The 17,172-nt window shown below is 31.9% G+C and overlaps 1 protein-coding gene across 1 annotated transcript; it reads left to right on the top strand.

Annotated features, from left to right (window-relative positions):
• The first annotated feature begins 6,712 nt into the window (after window positions 1-6,712).
• Window positions 6,713-12,901, top strand: LOC127737941 (GPI mannosyltransferase 4-like). The gene is made up of 2 exons (XM_052248907.1): window positions 6,713-6,824; window positions 10,961-12,901. The coding sequence occupies exons 1-2, from the start codon at window positions 6,713-6,715 to the stop codon at window positions 12,649-12,651; spliced, it is 1,803 nt and encodes a 600-aa protein (XP_052104867.1). The 3' UTR covers window positions 12,652-12,901.
• Window positions 12,902-17,172: the final 4,271 nt, after the last annotated feature.

Below are 17,172 nucleotides of genomic sequence, written 5' to 3'. Positions count from 1 at the left end.
GCAGCGGCGGCGGCGTCCAGAAATATTCACTGTGTGGTTAAAGTTTTTGAAATTTTAATAAAAAGTAAAATCACAAAAATACTGAACTCCAAGGAAAATTCAAAACGGAAAGCCCCTAATCAAATGGCAAAATCATGATAAAACACATCAAACGAATGGACAACAACTGTCATATTCCTGACTTGGTACAGGCATTTTCAAATGTAGAAAATGGTGGATTGAACCTGGTTTTATAGCGCTAAACCTCTCACTTGTACGACAGTCACATCAATTTCCAGATGCATTATACTGACAATGATGCGTGAACAAAATGTCACAAATAGGGTTACAAAAACAACACGGACCCCACCAAAACTTAAACAACCCTGGATTATTACCAAACTAGGACAGAAGCTTGTTTATGATCAGAAGATAGTATCCAAAGGTAAATTTTGTAAAAAAAAATCCTTTTTTTCGTATTTTACTTATAAATGGACTTAGTTTTTCTGCCAGTTAACATTACATTCACTCTGTGGTTAAAGTTTTTAAAATTACAATAACTTTCTTTAACTATCCTGGATTTCTACCAAACTTGGACAGAAGCTTGATTATGATCAAAAGCTAGTATCTAGAAGGAAATTTAAAAAAAATATATTTCCTGTTTTTCCGTATATTACTTATATATGGACTTAGTTTTTCTTCCAGTTAACATTACATACAGTCTGCAGTTAAAGTTCTCAAAAATTTATTATATTTTTAAAGTAGGCAAGACACTGGTCTTAGTAAATATAACTTTTTATCCCTCTGGAATCTCTTGGTTTTTACAGTTTCTTTGAGGGACAATATATATTTTTTCACAAAATTATCCAACTTGTATCTAACAAAAATGCTTTTGACTACACCTTAACATTCAATATTTTCAGTTAATATTTGTGGGTCTAAAACCCTAAAATCCAGGAGCTTCCGGGGGCTTTTTAGTAACTGTGCAAGGCCTTCAAAAATATATAGCTCCCTTCAAGAGTAGAAGAAAATAAGACTTTTTTTACATATATAAGTAAAAATTATCTGAATGTCTTAAGGATATACAGTCTCTTCCTCCAAAATAATTTACCAGTACCAGTAAATAAAATACACTTGTACACGTAATTTGCCCCTGACTGTATTATGACTATATGGTGATAATACCAGCATAGATGCATAGAGTGATAACCCTTCTATTAAGGGATAAAATTATTATATAACATTATAGGTATCAATTATTGCACTTTACTAAAAATTGGGATGCCTAGTTTTCTACTAAAGTGACACAACTTGCAATGCTTGAGCTGTTTTATATGTATATAATAGTGTCTCATAAGTCTTTAAAGGCTGGGTGCTGATCTTTTTTTTTTATGTGATTGTACTTGTAAATATTCACTGTTGTGTAAGATCAATACATGACACTTTAATAAAATAAATTTATCTTATGGCCAAAGACCACAATTAATGATCCCGCTTTTCGTTGTCCACGAATATAGTTCCTTTTAATTAGAGTGTATTTTTTCTTAATTTTTTTTCTTTCCCTTCCTCACTCATTTCTTAGATTTTTTTGGATGGAAATGAAAGAAGAGAGGTGAAATAAACTTTTGGATGTTGTATTTTAACTGATTTTGATATGGAAAGAGTAATTAGGCCAGGTGCAAAAAGGTGATATTTACAGTTTTCGGAACATCTCTTGACTTGTCCATAGGGGTATGGATGTGTATTGGCTAAATTTGTAAGATGCTGGGGAGCGATATTTCTGAATGTTTGATATATGTTTGGACTAGTACTGTACTTTACACACACAAAATATTTGACAAAAAGAACCGGAGCATTTTTTTTAATGAAACAAAACGTTATAAAGAACTAATAGAGAATTTAATTGTGGTCTGTGGCCTAAGAGGTGAAATTCAGGAAATATTGAATTTGTACTTTGACAACTTCCCTGAATGATCTATTGGTATTAATTTGTCAAACTACATGAGAATAAATGATTTCCACTTTTATTTGATAGAAATTTTGTAAAAAAGTGACATTTCAGCCTACATGCCCAAAATTGAACTTTTTCAGTTGTTTCAATATTTTTACAAAAGTAGCATGCTTACTTTCTCTCTCACAGGTTTTTCTGATTTTCTACTTGTGTTTGTGGTACCTAATGTAGATGTTTAACTCATTTTTGAACACTAAACATACAAAAAAAGTAGATAAAATCAGAATAAGAGTGCAAAATGTGCTGCTTTAATGGTCCTAGTCTAACGGTCAGTATGAAGCAAGTGAAAAATGAGGTTCTATGCACATACAAGTTGAATTCCTTTTAGCAGATTTCACTGAAACTGTATCAAAAGCACTTATTACTGGTTGTTTGACCTTGTCTGTTTCACAGACTACCTTTATTTTCTTTTGTTTGATAGCTAGTGGTTAAAATATTGGCCTTTTGAGGCTGAAATTTCATGCCGGTTTTAAAAAGTAAAGTAAATAACTTTGCATTAGATCATACTGTCTACATATATAGTTGAAAGTGACAGTCTTGTTACATCCAGGCTCCATGTTTTATCATATCTGAGCAAAGATTTGAGCAAAAAGAAGCATATCTTCATCTCCCATATCATTTATATGCTTTTTAATATGCAAAGGTGGGGAACGACCTAAATTGACAACCTGTTTTTTTAAGCTTGACATTGCTGAAGACCATTTTATTCACATGTGTTATGCTATTTGAAACTTATATTTCCATTAAAAGTACATTTATAACATGTAAAAGGTTTTTTTATAACTTAGCAACTTCAGAAAATTGTGGTAAGTGAAAAATATTACATTTCATATAAGGCCTCACTTCATTTGAAAACCTCTATTTTTTGGCACAGGCCCATATGAAATTTACTTCTGGCCATTTTTTTTAAGTCTGAAACATGAAGTATGCTATCTGTTGCTTTTAATAGGTAATAACTTATACATAGAGACATTAAAAAGTGTAAGTTTTGGTATATTTTGGTTTTTAGAAGCCCAAATTTGATAGTTGAAATTATTCTAATTCAACGCCACAATTCAGCACCCAAAGTTCAGATATAAAAAATGCCACAATTTTTATAATTGGTATCATATGGCTTTGAAACTTTGTAAACTGTTTCATAATACACTAAGCTTAAATCATACCAAGTTTTATTAGAATTGGTCAAGGTTTAGACCCCTAATAGGCCAAAGACCACAATTAATGATCCCGCTTTTCGTTGTCCACGAATATAGTTCCTTTTAATTAGAGTGTATTTTTTCTTAATTTTTTTTCTTTCCCTTCCTCACTCATTTCTTAGATTTTTTTGGATGGAAATGAAAGAAGAGAGGTGAAATAAACTTTTGGATGTTGTATTTTAACTGATTTTGATATGGAAAGAGTAATTAGGCCAGGTGCAAAAAGGTGATATTTACAGTTTTCGGAACATCTCTTGACTTGTCCATAGGGGTATGGATGTGTATTGGCTAAATTTGTAAGATGCTGGGGAGCGATATTTCTGAATGTTTGATATATGTTTGGACTAGTACTGTACTTTACACACACAAAATATTTGACAAAAAGAACCGGAGCATTTTTTTTAATGAAACAAAACGTTATAAAGAACTAATAGAGAATTTAATTGTGGTCTGTGGCCTTATCTTTTTTTTTCAACTTTTGCCACAATAGGGGAGATAACTCAGATAAAGTAACTTTTATAATAGAATGTGTTGTGAATTTACCTATTCTATTATGTAGCAAGAAAACAAATTTGGTGACCCCATTTTTTCTTTTTCTTATCTGAAAGCATATTATTAGAGCTATCTTCTCATATTTTATCTTACAATTCTATGGTGTAATTTTCTTTTTATCACACAAAATTGTGTTTTCCATGCATAATCTATGCAAAATCTGACAATTTTTCACAACTTGTAGCATGAAAAAATGCCTGGTGACCCATACTTTTTATTATATTTTTGAAAAAAGCATAATATAAACTACATTTTCACAAATTATTAAAAAATTCTATGGATATTAATGAAGACCCCCTATTCACCATAAGGAGATCAATTTGTGCCTCAAATATTGCAGGTTACTGCCATAAGTAGAAAATGCCCTTTTGCCATTTTCTGCTTTAAATCCAGTCTAAATAATTTTATCCCTCTATAGAAGTGTAATCAATCGATACAGGTACAAATGTATTATCACTACCGTAGAAAGGCTTGTATAGTTCGCAGTGGTACATAGTCCGCACCCCCTTCTCCCCACGAAATTTTAGGAAAAAAAACTTTTTGTAACTGTTAGAAAAGGTCTAATGAAACTCCGGTAATTTCAAATCCTGTGCGGTCGTTTGCGGTATTTTCTTGGAAAAACCTGTTTTCCATCATCAAACAGAAGCTGAAACTGCTTGTTAATGATTCTAGAACGCTTCATGATTGTTAAAATAAGTTTAATTCACTTAAAAAACAATTTAGAAACTTGTGTATGTTTAAACAGGAAGTTTAAAAAGCACGTGTAAAAGAAGAAATTAACCGGTGAGAGTCGAAATCCGTACATAACAGATATCACTATAATACGACTTTGAAAGCAAAACAGTTCCATCCTTTTGTAAAACAGTCTTTAATATATCTATCACATTAATGTTTGAAGGGTCTTAAGCTAATACAAACCATATTAGTCAGTATGAAACACCAAAACGGAACGAACAATAACCGATTTCGTTTTGTAGTTTACAAATTCTAAGCTGGTTTACGGTTGTCTTTTTCACTATGTTTGTATCGTTTCAATCGAGCAGATACCAGTTTATTTCAACCAATGCATTGAAAAGAAACGAGAAATTTGTAATGAAAGGTTTAGTTTTTATATTTATCAGTATTAATTTGATATTGAATAGAAATAACTTATTAATATGGATGAGTTAAAATTATTAGTTTGAAAAATGATAAGAGCGCCCTCTACAATAGAAATAACAAAGATGGCGGAACGTAAACAAACCACCTCGACCGCGAAATTGAAATTTTTCTCTTATTTCTTGCTTATTGTACTCTATAGTCCGCACCCCGTCTGGAAGGTCCAATTTTGGAGAATAAAACCGCGGACTATACAAGCCTTTCTACGGTATATAGGGGGTTAGGTCCCAACCTGCTAAAGTAAAAGGGTTAAGTTAGTGTGTGCTTAAATTGTTATAGGATTTGTTAGGTCTAGTAATTGGTTAGTTTATATATACGAAATATACCCTGACCAATTCATATATATATATATGGTGTCATATTTCTGCATCCTTCTTACCAGATAATTATCCCCTATTCATGAAAGAAAAATATCATTTTAAGATTTTAATTATAGACCTCAGTATACATGGTATAAGATTCTAACACTAACCTCTGTCACATTCAAGATAGAAAAATAGTCATAGCAGCATAATGGACCTTCTAAAATCACATTGTCTGCTCCAGGACCTCTGTATTCAATGTTGTGTCACTAAAAAAAAAGCAAAAAATATAATTTCAGATATAAACATTTGTATACCATAAAATAAAAGGAGATGCTTGGTATAAACAGCATGATACATGTACAGCATTCCAACAAAACAACAAAACAATAAAAGACTAGAGGTCAACATATTCCTTTCGTCTATGGATAGTTGTGTCATTGGTCATCACACTATGTCTTCTTTTTTTGTATAAAGACACGAAGAAATCATGTGCTAAAAAGAAAGTATTGGTTCCTCTTGTATTACAGAATAGCATAAAACTGGATTAAATAATTTCTCTATTTACACCTGATATGGAGTGATGGAACTGGAAATCGCAATTAAATGTCTTATAGGAAGATCAGAATTCTTCAATGCAAGATATTATAAGATTAAGATTTTTTTTTCTATTTCAAGGTTATTGATTTGTAGAATGTGGTGATTAACTCACAAACTGAATAGAAGGACTTTAATATAAAGTTTGTAAGTAAGTGGCCCAGTTTACACACCAATAACCTCTAAAAAGATATGATTGATCCTCATTATTCTAAACACAAACTTTTTTTATTTTTCATTAACAAGATTTTTCATTAGAAGTCAAATCCACAGTTTACATGTCGAGACTAAGGAGTGAGCCGCCATATTGACTTGCAGAAATCCATAAATGTTTGCTTAATGTAATGCAATTAAATTGAAAATGAAACAACTTCTACCTTAAAAACTCCATTTTAATGAGACTTAATCTGAATTTGAAGTGTACAAGTAACAGAATAACCTCAAGCTTGAGAGTTTTCATTCTTATGACATCATGTTTTGCCATGATGTTAATGGGCCATGCAAGATCATTCATGAAAGTACGGGGAATATTATTTTATTTTTATTTTATACATTTTCCAAGCTCTTGTGCATTTTATTTTGTTGTTATGCATAAGAATAGGAAAAAGAGTTAAATAATTTTTTTTTTCTATTTGATTTTCTTGGAACCCATTGATCCCATGCATATCACATTATGTATCAAATCACACAAGAATAGGTTACAAAAGGCATTTCAGCAACATAATATATGGAAGTGTAAACCAAGGGAAAAAATTCTAACAGGACAAACATATTCAAGTATTTGTAGATTTGCAAATCATATAAGAATTATATGGTTATAATGAAAGGTACATAAAATGTATCAAAATGTATTCATATGTTGGAAAATTATCGATTTTATTAAACATGTCAAAAATGATCATCAATTTTTTCCAGGTATGGATCCTATTTACATTGGATTACTTGTTCTGAGATTTTTACTAGTTTTTATACCACAGTATGGATATATACACCCAGATGAGTTTTTCCAAACAACAGAAGTCATTTCAGGTAAGTTGATTGTCTCCCCTTACTTTACAAACATTATTATTGTTATTAACATTTAGCCTCAAAGTGAAAGACTTAGATTTTAAACCTTATGCAATGTGTAAGAAAGAAACCTTTTCAGCCACAAATATTTACTGATACTCTTAGATAAGATAGCAATAAAAAGTTAAAAAAATAAATAACTTTATATTCGGTAAAAAGCTCTTAAGAGCTTATGTTTGTATTGTTATATGTGAACCGAATCAAAATAAAACTTTCGTATTCGTATTCGTATAAAATTAGAATGTGTTTTCCATGGATTTGATTTCCAATAGTTATCATTGTGAAATATAATTTCTTTTTTTGTGTATCCATGACAAGTACATTTATTTGCCCAAAAATATCGAAAAAGAGGACATGAAAATGTTATATGTGTAACAAAATTTTTAGTGATACCTTTTCTGATACAATTGACTTTTATCTAGCAAAAGTAGAATTAAAAAATCTGGTGCTTTTTGCTTAATTTTTGTTCAAAAATTTATACATAAAAAATTTCATATAAATATAGTTGGAAGTAAACATTATTCATATAATTCATCATCTATTTAATAGGGTCTGGATGAAGGCTCTATTATTACTGTATTCTTTAATTTTTGGGGGCATTTTTGTTTAGCTTTAAAAATTATTCTGTAAAATTCTTATAAAGTTACTTTACTATTAAATTATTCTGTAATTAGACGATTTCTTTATTCTGTATGTCTTCATTTCTGTAATCAGCATTTTATTCCCCTATTTTTTTAAATTTTCCACAGTTATTCTTTATAAATACTTTAGCACCTAATTACTCTATTACTTATTTTTTTTGCTTATTTTTCTCCATTCTTAATTTTTTTTGCTTATTTTTCTCTATTCATTAATTTTTAAAGCCTTTATTCTGTATTCTGTAAACCTTTTTCAGACCCTCATTTAAAAATTAATTTTATTACACAAAAAAGTTATTGGAGCCAAAATGCAAAAAAAACACATGCATTACGGTGTATTGCTACCTAACGGTGCTTTGCTTTTACGCCAAAATAATCTTTCATTTGGGCCACAAACTATATTTCATTTGCGCCAATATAACAGGTAAATACAGGTAAATAGTATAAAGAATAGTTTTAGTAAAAAGGGACTTTTAGTTATTACTTTAAAACTCAGTTTAAACTCAGTATTTGATTGCATAATAAAACATATTCTCCGAAATCAGTCAGCGTAACCAAAATGAAAGCACTATACACTGATACGTTCTTAATAAGAGACTTTTCATAATAAAATTAAAACACAGTTCGGTTATAAATTAACAAGATCATAAAACCTAAAAGAAAGCACTATACATTGGAGTAAAACCAAAAGTTGTTTCTGACACAAGACTTTTAAGCAACGGCTCGGATGTTCTCATTTACACTGGATAACCTATAGCCAATGAGACAACTATCCACCAAAGTTCAAATGAAGTGGATGAAAGCCATTATAAACAAGTCAACCAAACGGCCTTCAAAAACCCATACCGTATTGTCGGCTATAAACAGCCCAACATGAAAAATATGCAACAATCCAATTCTGAGAAAATTAACGGTCTATTTGTCTCAGAATTGACAATGTCCATCTTGACACCTCAAACGTGAACACTATATAATTTAAAATCTAAGTGACTCTCAGTTTTATATTGAAAAATGAGTATGAACTTACTTAGTTACCCAGGGGGAATACTCTTAAAAAAAATCTTATTCATGATGTAGCAATGGATATTTTAAACTTTTCCGTTATATGTTACCTACAAAATGGCAAAAATGTAGTTTTATTTTTTGGCGCAAATGAAAGATTGGATTTTGCAAAAATTGGCGCAAATGCAATGCGCCCCTACCTAAATATTCAAACTTAAATTAAAAGTGTGAATAATTAGTGTTTTATTAAGCAAGATGAACAAATTCTTTTGTGAAGGAAGAAAGATTATTTTGAGATATGCAAGAAATTAGCTACAAGGGGAGATAATTGAGTATACAAAATATAGCAAGGCTTTCTAGAAGTTTCAGCCACAAACCAATTAGCCTCAACCCAGTTCAGCCATAGTTGATTCTGTCACATTATTTAATAGTGTTTGAATAAATCTAGTTTTTTTTTAAAATTTGTATTTTGACAGAAGTTTGTTTAGAAATGGGATTTAATTACAAACAAATAAATATGTCTTAAAATGTACAATTGCAGAGGTAGGTAAGTAAGTGTGACTTTAGTACAAACCCAAGGACACAAGACTGTTCATCATTCTCTGTCAAGTGACTAAAAAGGTCTATTGCCAGTATATTTTTAGTGTATTTTTTATACTTCCATCGTTTGTTTACTTCAGCAAAGCATGCTGATTTTTATTTCCTTATGTTACACCTGGTTATGATAATAATAATATTACCTTTTGACTTTGGTGTTGATTAACAGATTGTTTCATAACAGAATAGAAACTGAACAATAAGTCTTTCATTGACTTGGAAATAAATAAATTCCATTAGCACTTATCAGAATCAAACAATCATCCCCTGACGAACCAAAGTATGAGCAACATTGACACAATAATATTAAGACATCTGTGATGATTTCTTTCTAACAGAATAATATGTTCCAAAACGATTACAGATATTCAGTTTGTTTGAAACCCACTACCAGGACATACATGTAATTTCAAATAAAAACTTCCTCATAGACTCAAAGGCTAAAGCTAAGATAACATTGGGTTTTGTATTTTATTAAGTTATTTAGACATCTTGATAATGATGAATTGTATATATATAACAAACTTTAGCATCCATATGGCATGTAAAAGTTACATGTTGATCAGGTAGAAAATGACTGTATCAATTTGGTAGAACATAGTTTCCATCGAAATCTTGTAGAAAATCACATTTCGTATCTTGCACAATTTTATCAAAACTTGTCAGGAATGATTTATGGAAATTCCTACATAAAATTTCTCATTTCATTTAAATCTTATGAAAAAAAAAGTTGCCAGAAGCAATCTTTTTTTTCCTCTTCTCTTCTGAAACACTACAAGAAAAAATGTTATAAAACTTTAATTGAAAGGCTCTTTACAAAGGATCCTCATGGAATGTTGATTGAGTGGCAAAAATGGCAGCATTGATCATTGAAACTTATGAACCCCTTATACACCCTCAAAAACCAGTTACTGAATTATGGTTTTGTCATATACCTTAAATATAAAAAAGAAGATGTGGTATGATTGCCAATGAGACAACTCTCCACAAGAGACCAAATGACACAGAAATTAACAACTTTAGGTCACCGTACAGCCTTCAACAATGAGCAAAGCCCATACCGCACAGTCAGCTATATAAGGCCCCGAAATGACAATGTAAAACAATTCAAACGAGAAAACTAACGGCCTAATTTATGTACAAATATGAACGAAAAACAAATATGTAACATATAAACAAACGACAACCACTGAATTACAGGCTCCTGACTTGGGACAGGCACATACATACAGAATGTTGCGGGGTTAAACATGTTAGCGGGATCCCAACCCTCCCCTAACCTGGGACAGTGGTGTAACAGTACAACATAAGAAAGAACTATAAAAATCATTTATCTTCAGGAATATATATTGTTTGTGCTGTATCTAGACCCTTCTACCTCTACAAATTTCTTGGTAGAGGGGTCTAAATACAGCACAAAAAACAACTTCCAAAAGACCAAAAAAAGTGAAAAATCTATTTTAACAAAACGCATTTGACTAACAGGTCGAACAACTGATGTTCTTAAACCCTGCTGACTACCATTGGCGATTGCCAAATATATTGATCACCAGATCTAACGAAATGGATCTTAATATTAATTTAATACCAAACAAAAAACAATAAAATTGTGGATGAGATGGTATATATATATATATATATAGTCTAAGAATAGCAACAATCAACATCAACCTATCTTGATTTGGATCAGTTTGAAATGCCAAAGACACTTTAACATGCTATTGAGTGTTATAAAAATAGTTGTTATATTTTATAGATTCACACAATATTTCGCTAGACAAACTAGCTTATTATGTGCGTGAAATGATATCATCTATATATTATACATTTTTGTAAACATAGTTTTCAATTTTTTTTTAGGTGATATATTCAACATTGAAGTAAACAAGCCATGGGAATATACAGTACTTCCAATAAGAAGTGTCTCATTGATATACATCTTTTTTGGGTTGCCACTGAAATTTTTGAAACTTCTTGGAGAATTTGAACCAGCAGTGATTTCTCCATACTGGATTATTGTGATACCTCGTTTAGTAATAGCATCTCTAAGTCTGGTGTTAGATTATACTTTATGCAAACTTTGCAGGTGTTTTGATTTAAATGAGCAGATAGGATTACGATTAATGGCAGCATCTTATGTTATGCTGACATACATGACAAGAACATTTACTAACAGTATTGAGGCAGTACTGTTTGCTGTTTTATTACTCCTGGTGTTTACAGATAGAACTATTAAATTTTACGTCAAATCCAAATTTGAAGAGGAGGAAGAAGAGAAACAGGAAAATCTGCAGCGAGTTTCAATGAAAGATTATCGCTTTAAAATAATAAAACATGCTGAAGCAAAATTACACTACACAAAGTCATTAACAACAACATTTTATGTGAAGGCCACTTTAATTGGTATTGTAGGAATGGCTGGTATGTTTAACAGACCTACATTTGCCATAATGGCATTGTTTCCAGCTTTGATGTATTGTGAGGCTAAACAAGAAAAGATAACTACTCATGCAGTGTTTGTTGGAGCAGGAGCAACAGTTTCATTTATAACACTTACTGCAGTTGATACCCTTTATTTTGGCGAAAATTTCCAGGAGTTATTGAGCCAGTGTGATAAAGAAAAGACTTCAGTGTTGATGTGTTTTTTTACAACGTTTCTTCGATGGGTAGTTATAACACCATATAATTTCCTGTTGTACAATATGAATCCACTTAATTTAGCAGAACATGGTATTCATCCAAGATATCTACATTTCATTGTCAATCTTCCTCTTTTATTTGGACCTCTAACTTTGCTTATTTATAAAAAACTTTTACATCTTTCAGTACTGTTATGGAGACAGGAGAAGTTTCACAAGAGTTACCTCCCATTGGTTATGCTTTTAATACCAGTAATACTGATATCAACATTTCCACATCAGGAACCTAGATTTTTGTTACCCGTTTTACCTCTTGCAGTTATGATTGGAATTGAACAAATTCAGGAAAAATCAAAGCTGAAGACATTATTTGTATGTTTTTGTTTGTTTTTTAATATTATTATGACCCCTATATATGGATTTTTACATCAGGGTGGAGTAATACAAAGTTTATTGCACATTCAAAAGGATCTAAAGTCTGGGACATCTTTGTTTGATATACACGATAAATTTGTTTATCACCGAACATACATGCCACCACATTGCCTTCTGCTAAGCAGAACTTCAAAATCACAAATACTAGATATACAAGGTGGTAATATTCAACATTTCTTGAAAATAGTCCCTCAGAGATTATCTGAAATAAAAGATTTTCCAGAAAACAAAAAATCAAGTAACATTTATGTAGTAACTCCATCAGTTTTTGTAGATGAATTGAGAGAAAATGGTGTAAATTTTACAACTGTAACTGTTATGTTTGGACATTTGACTACTGAAGATCCACCTAATGTAGCAACTATTTCAAATAGTTCCAAGAAACATCAAGACATTATAGAAAGAATAAAAGAGTTTTTAAATCAGATGACATTACATATCATTAGAGTGCCATATGAAGAGTTTTTTGCAGATTAAAAACTTTATACTGAACAATATTATTACTTCAAATTCAGTGGAGATTCACTTGTATTTTTCTTAAAGATATTTTTGTTTTTATTTTCCTATTGTTTTAACAGCAGTCATTTAATTAAAAGATTTAATAAGACTTACAACGCACAGTTACCTTGATATTATTGTATTAAAATATCAAGAAATCTCTTATTATACTGCAGACATTTTTCATAGGAGGGAACTGATTTAAAATAAATCTTATATAAAAAGCCAATACATGTCCTTTACTAGATTTGGATATTTTAGTTTGACAAGGGAACTCTCTACAAGAAAGAGACTATTCTTCATTTTCATTTTTTGGACAGTGATATTCCTTAGGCAACTTCTTAAGTGTGTGTATATTTCCAAACTTGTTCACTATGCCTGTGCTTGTAGTGAGGTTTTAGATTTCGATAAACATTATCCATGTATAACTGGTGAATTATTTAGTCAGGAATTTCTTTACCACAAATTTCTTAAAACCTTTACTAAATTCTTTCATAAAGATTTGGTTTGGAAGTTTGGCTGTACCTGTACAAACCTTATTACAATTGGGATGTCACATCCTAGATTTTACAGGGATATAGTTTATAGAGCCTTTAAATCTAGATATGATCATTGTATAGTTATTGATCTTTGAACAAACTGATTTTTATCAATGTAACACCAGTAAGAATTTTGAATATTGTTTTATCAGTAACAGGTTAGGGTTGAGCTCTCACAAACATGTTTAACCTGCCACAGTGGTGGTGTTGGTTGCTATCTTGTCATCTTTATCAGTAACAGGTAAGGGTTGAGCTCTCACAAACATGTTTAACCTGCCACAGTGGTGTTGTTGGTTGCTATCTTGTCATTTTTATCAGTAACAGGTAAGGGTTGAGCTCTCACAAACATGTTTAACCTGCCACATTGGTGTTGTTGGTTGCTATCTTGTCATTTTTATCAGTAACAGGTAAGGGTTGAGCTCTAACAAACATGTTTAACCTGCCACAGTGGTGTTGTTGGTTGCTATCTTGTCATCTTTATCAGTAACAGATAAGGGTTGAGCTCTCACAAACATGTTTAACCTGCCACAGTGGTTTTGTTGGTTGCTATCTTGTCATCTTTATCAGTAACAGGTTAGGGTTGAGCTCTCACAAACACGTTTAACCTGCCACAGTGGTATTGTTGGTTGCTATCTTGTCATCATTATCAGAAACAGGTTAGGGTTGAGCTCTCACAAACATGTTTAACCTGCCACGATGGTGTTGTTGGTTGCTATCTTGTCATTTTTATCAGTAACACGTTAAGGTTGAGCTCTCACAAACATGTTTAACCTGCCACAGTGGTGTTGTTGGTTGCTGTCTTGTCATCATTATCAGTAACCGGTTAGGGTGGAGCTCTCACACATGTTAAACATGCCACAGTGGTGTTGTTGGTTGCGGTCTTGTCATCTTTATTACAAATTAGCCACAATACAGAGACACTAACTAATGCAACTCTTATTGTTAACATCAAAGACCGTAACGTACCTCGAGTAACATATTGTAACGTCATATCATTATTATGCTATATTGTGTGCATCACATCTCTAGTCAGTATAGTAAACAGTTTGAATATACACTCATTTTTCTATTTATTTAAGTACTACCCAACTAAACCCAAACAATCTGTTTTTCATTCATTTTTCTTGTATAAATCAGGCTTTCAGTTTTATTGTCTGAAGTGTTTCACATTGTCAGGCCTGGGCCTTTTTATTACTTAAAATGAGGTATCAGTTTTGCTCATTGTTAAAGGCTGTAGGGTGACCAATAGTTGCTTACATCCACAACCTTTAGCAGTCTCTGATGGATAGTTGTCTCATTCACACTACCTATTTTCACCAAAATAATCATCATTACAAACAAGAAAATTTCTGAGTTTTTAAAAATGATAAAAAAAAAATAAGCAACTCTTGGTATTGTCCCTAATCTTTTATGCCTTAGTCATTACTTGGCATCCAATGCCACCTTAAACTTTAAAAAAAATCTTCAGAACCAGCAGTCCAATTTCAGCCAAAATTGAACTGAATGATCCTCAAAGGGTATCTAGCATAAAGTTTGATTTTTTTGTTCCTGCAAACCAACCACCTAACATGGCTAAAAATAGAACATAATGGTAAAAAGCATTAATTGTCTACCTTAAAAACCATAAAAGTTAAAAGAGGAGAAAAATCCAACAAGGCAAAAAATACCCAGAATGCTCAGAGATCTAACTTCTTCCTATTTCCATCAAAATTATCAGATGACTCCTTATTAAATCACCAATACCAAATCTACATAGCTGACAACTCCTTATTAGATCACGAATACCATATCTACATAGCTGACGACTCCTTATTAGATCACCAATACCATATCTACATAGCTGACAACTCCTTATTAGATCACCTATACCATATCTACATAGCTGACAATTCCTTATTAGATCACCAACACCATATCTACATAGATGACGACTCCTTATTAGATCACCAATACCATACATGTATCTACATAGCTGATGACTCCTTATTAGATCACAATACCATATCTACATAGCTGATGACTCCTCATTAGATCACCAATACCATATCTACATAGCTGACGACTCCTTATTAGATCACCAATACCATATCTACATAGCTGACGACTCCTTATTAGATCACCAATACCATATCTACATAGCTGATGACTCCTTATTAGATCACAATACCATATCTACATAGCTGATGACTCCTCATTAGATCACCAATACAATATCTACATAGCTGACGATTCCTTATTAGATCACCAATACCATATCTACATAGCTGACGACTCCTTATTAGATCACCAATACCATATCTACATAGATGACAACTCCTTATTAGATCACCAATACCATATCTACATAGCTGATCACTCCTTATTAGATCACAATACCATATCTACATAGCTGATGACTCCTCATTAGATCACCAATACCATATCTACATAGCTGACGATTCCTTATTAGATCACCAATACCATATCTACATAGCTGATGACTCCTCATTAGATCACCAATACCATATCTACATAGCTGATGACTCCTTATTAGATCACCAATACCATATCTACATAGCTGATCACTCCTTATTAGATCACAATACCATATCTACATAGCTGATGACTCCTCATTAGATCACCAATACCATATCTACATAGCTGACGATTCCTTATTAGATCACCAATACCATATCTACATAGCTGATCACTCCTTATTAGATCACAATACCATATCTACATAGCTGATGACTCCTCATTAGATCACCAATACCATATCTACATAGCTGACGATTCCTTATTAGATCACCAATACCATATCTACATAGCTGATGACTCCTCATTAGATCACCAATACCATATCTACATAGCTGATGACTCCTTATTAGATCACCAATACCATATCTACATAGCTGATGACTCCTTATTAGATCACCAATACCATATCTTCATAACTGCCAATATAATAACATTGGAGGACTCCTTACAGAAGTTATTGTTGTTGAATTGGGATTTTGGACTAATTTTCGTGTTTAGTGTGCAGATAATTTGGAAAAAAATAAAAGAAGGGTAGAAACTGTAAACAGCAACAAGAGTGCACATGCTGAAATGTCTCGCCTTTTTACTGACCATTGATTTTATGTTGAAAGTCTTAAAGAAAAAGGTTTTACTACAGGTATCACATAAACTTAACATTTAAAAGATCCATGACAATGATGTCAAAGTCAGAGAAATCCTGCCAGACAGACATGTACACCCTACAATTATACCAAACACCAAATATATAGTTGACCTATTGCTTATGGCAATTGAAAAACAGACCAAAACACAAAATCTTAACATTGACCAATGAACCATCACAATGAGGTCAAGGTCACCTTATACCTGCCAGACAGACATGTACACCTTACAATCATTCTATATACCGAATATAGTTGACCTACCGGTACTGCTTTAAGTATTTGGAAAACAGACCAAAACACAAAATCTTAACCAAGGTCAGGTGAACTCTATCTGACGGACATGTAGACGTTACAAGGAACCTATATACCAAATAAAGTTATCCTTTTACTCATATTAAATGAGAAATTCATGACAAAATTTTTTTTTCCATGCAGTCTCTGAACCATGAAATATGACAAGACGGAAAATTCTTAACACAAGGTATGAAGCATCCATCTACCTTCTGAAATATAAAGCTTTAGTCAATTTTGAAGGGTTATCTATTTGCTGCTATATCGTGCACTTTGAAGCAAGTGATAGTTCTTCACAGGACTTCTACAACTGTAGTCATGAGTTGTAGGGTACCATCCAACATCTTTCTCCTCCAATTAATTTTATCCCAGAAAAGCTGGTACCAATCATTGTCATGCATATTCAAGATTAACACAAACAGAATGAATTGCTCATGAACAAGCAAAGTATGGAAACTTCTTTTCCAAGGTCACAAACCTATATGATGTATATTTAGAATAAACAAAAA

Source organism: Mytilus californianus, unplaced genomic scaffold (assembly GCF_021869535.1).
Source record: "Mytilus californianus isolate M0D057914Y unplaced genomic scaffold, xbMytCali1.0.p SCAF_4, whole genome shotgun sequence".
In the NCBI taxonomy this organism is placed as follows: Eukaryota; Metazoa; Mollusca; class Bivalvia; order Mytilida; family Mytilidae; genus Mytilus; species Mytilus californianus.
The sequence above is the reverse complement of the archived record's forward strand: the minus strand, read 5'-3'. Positions and strand labels throughout refer to the sequence as shown.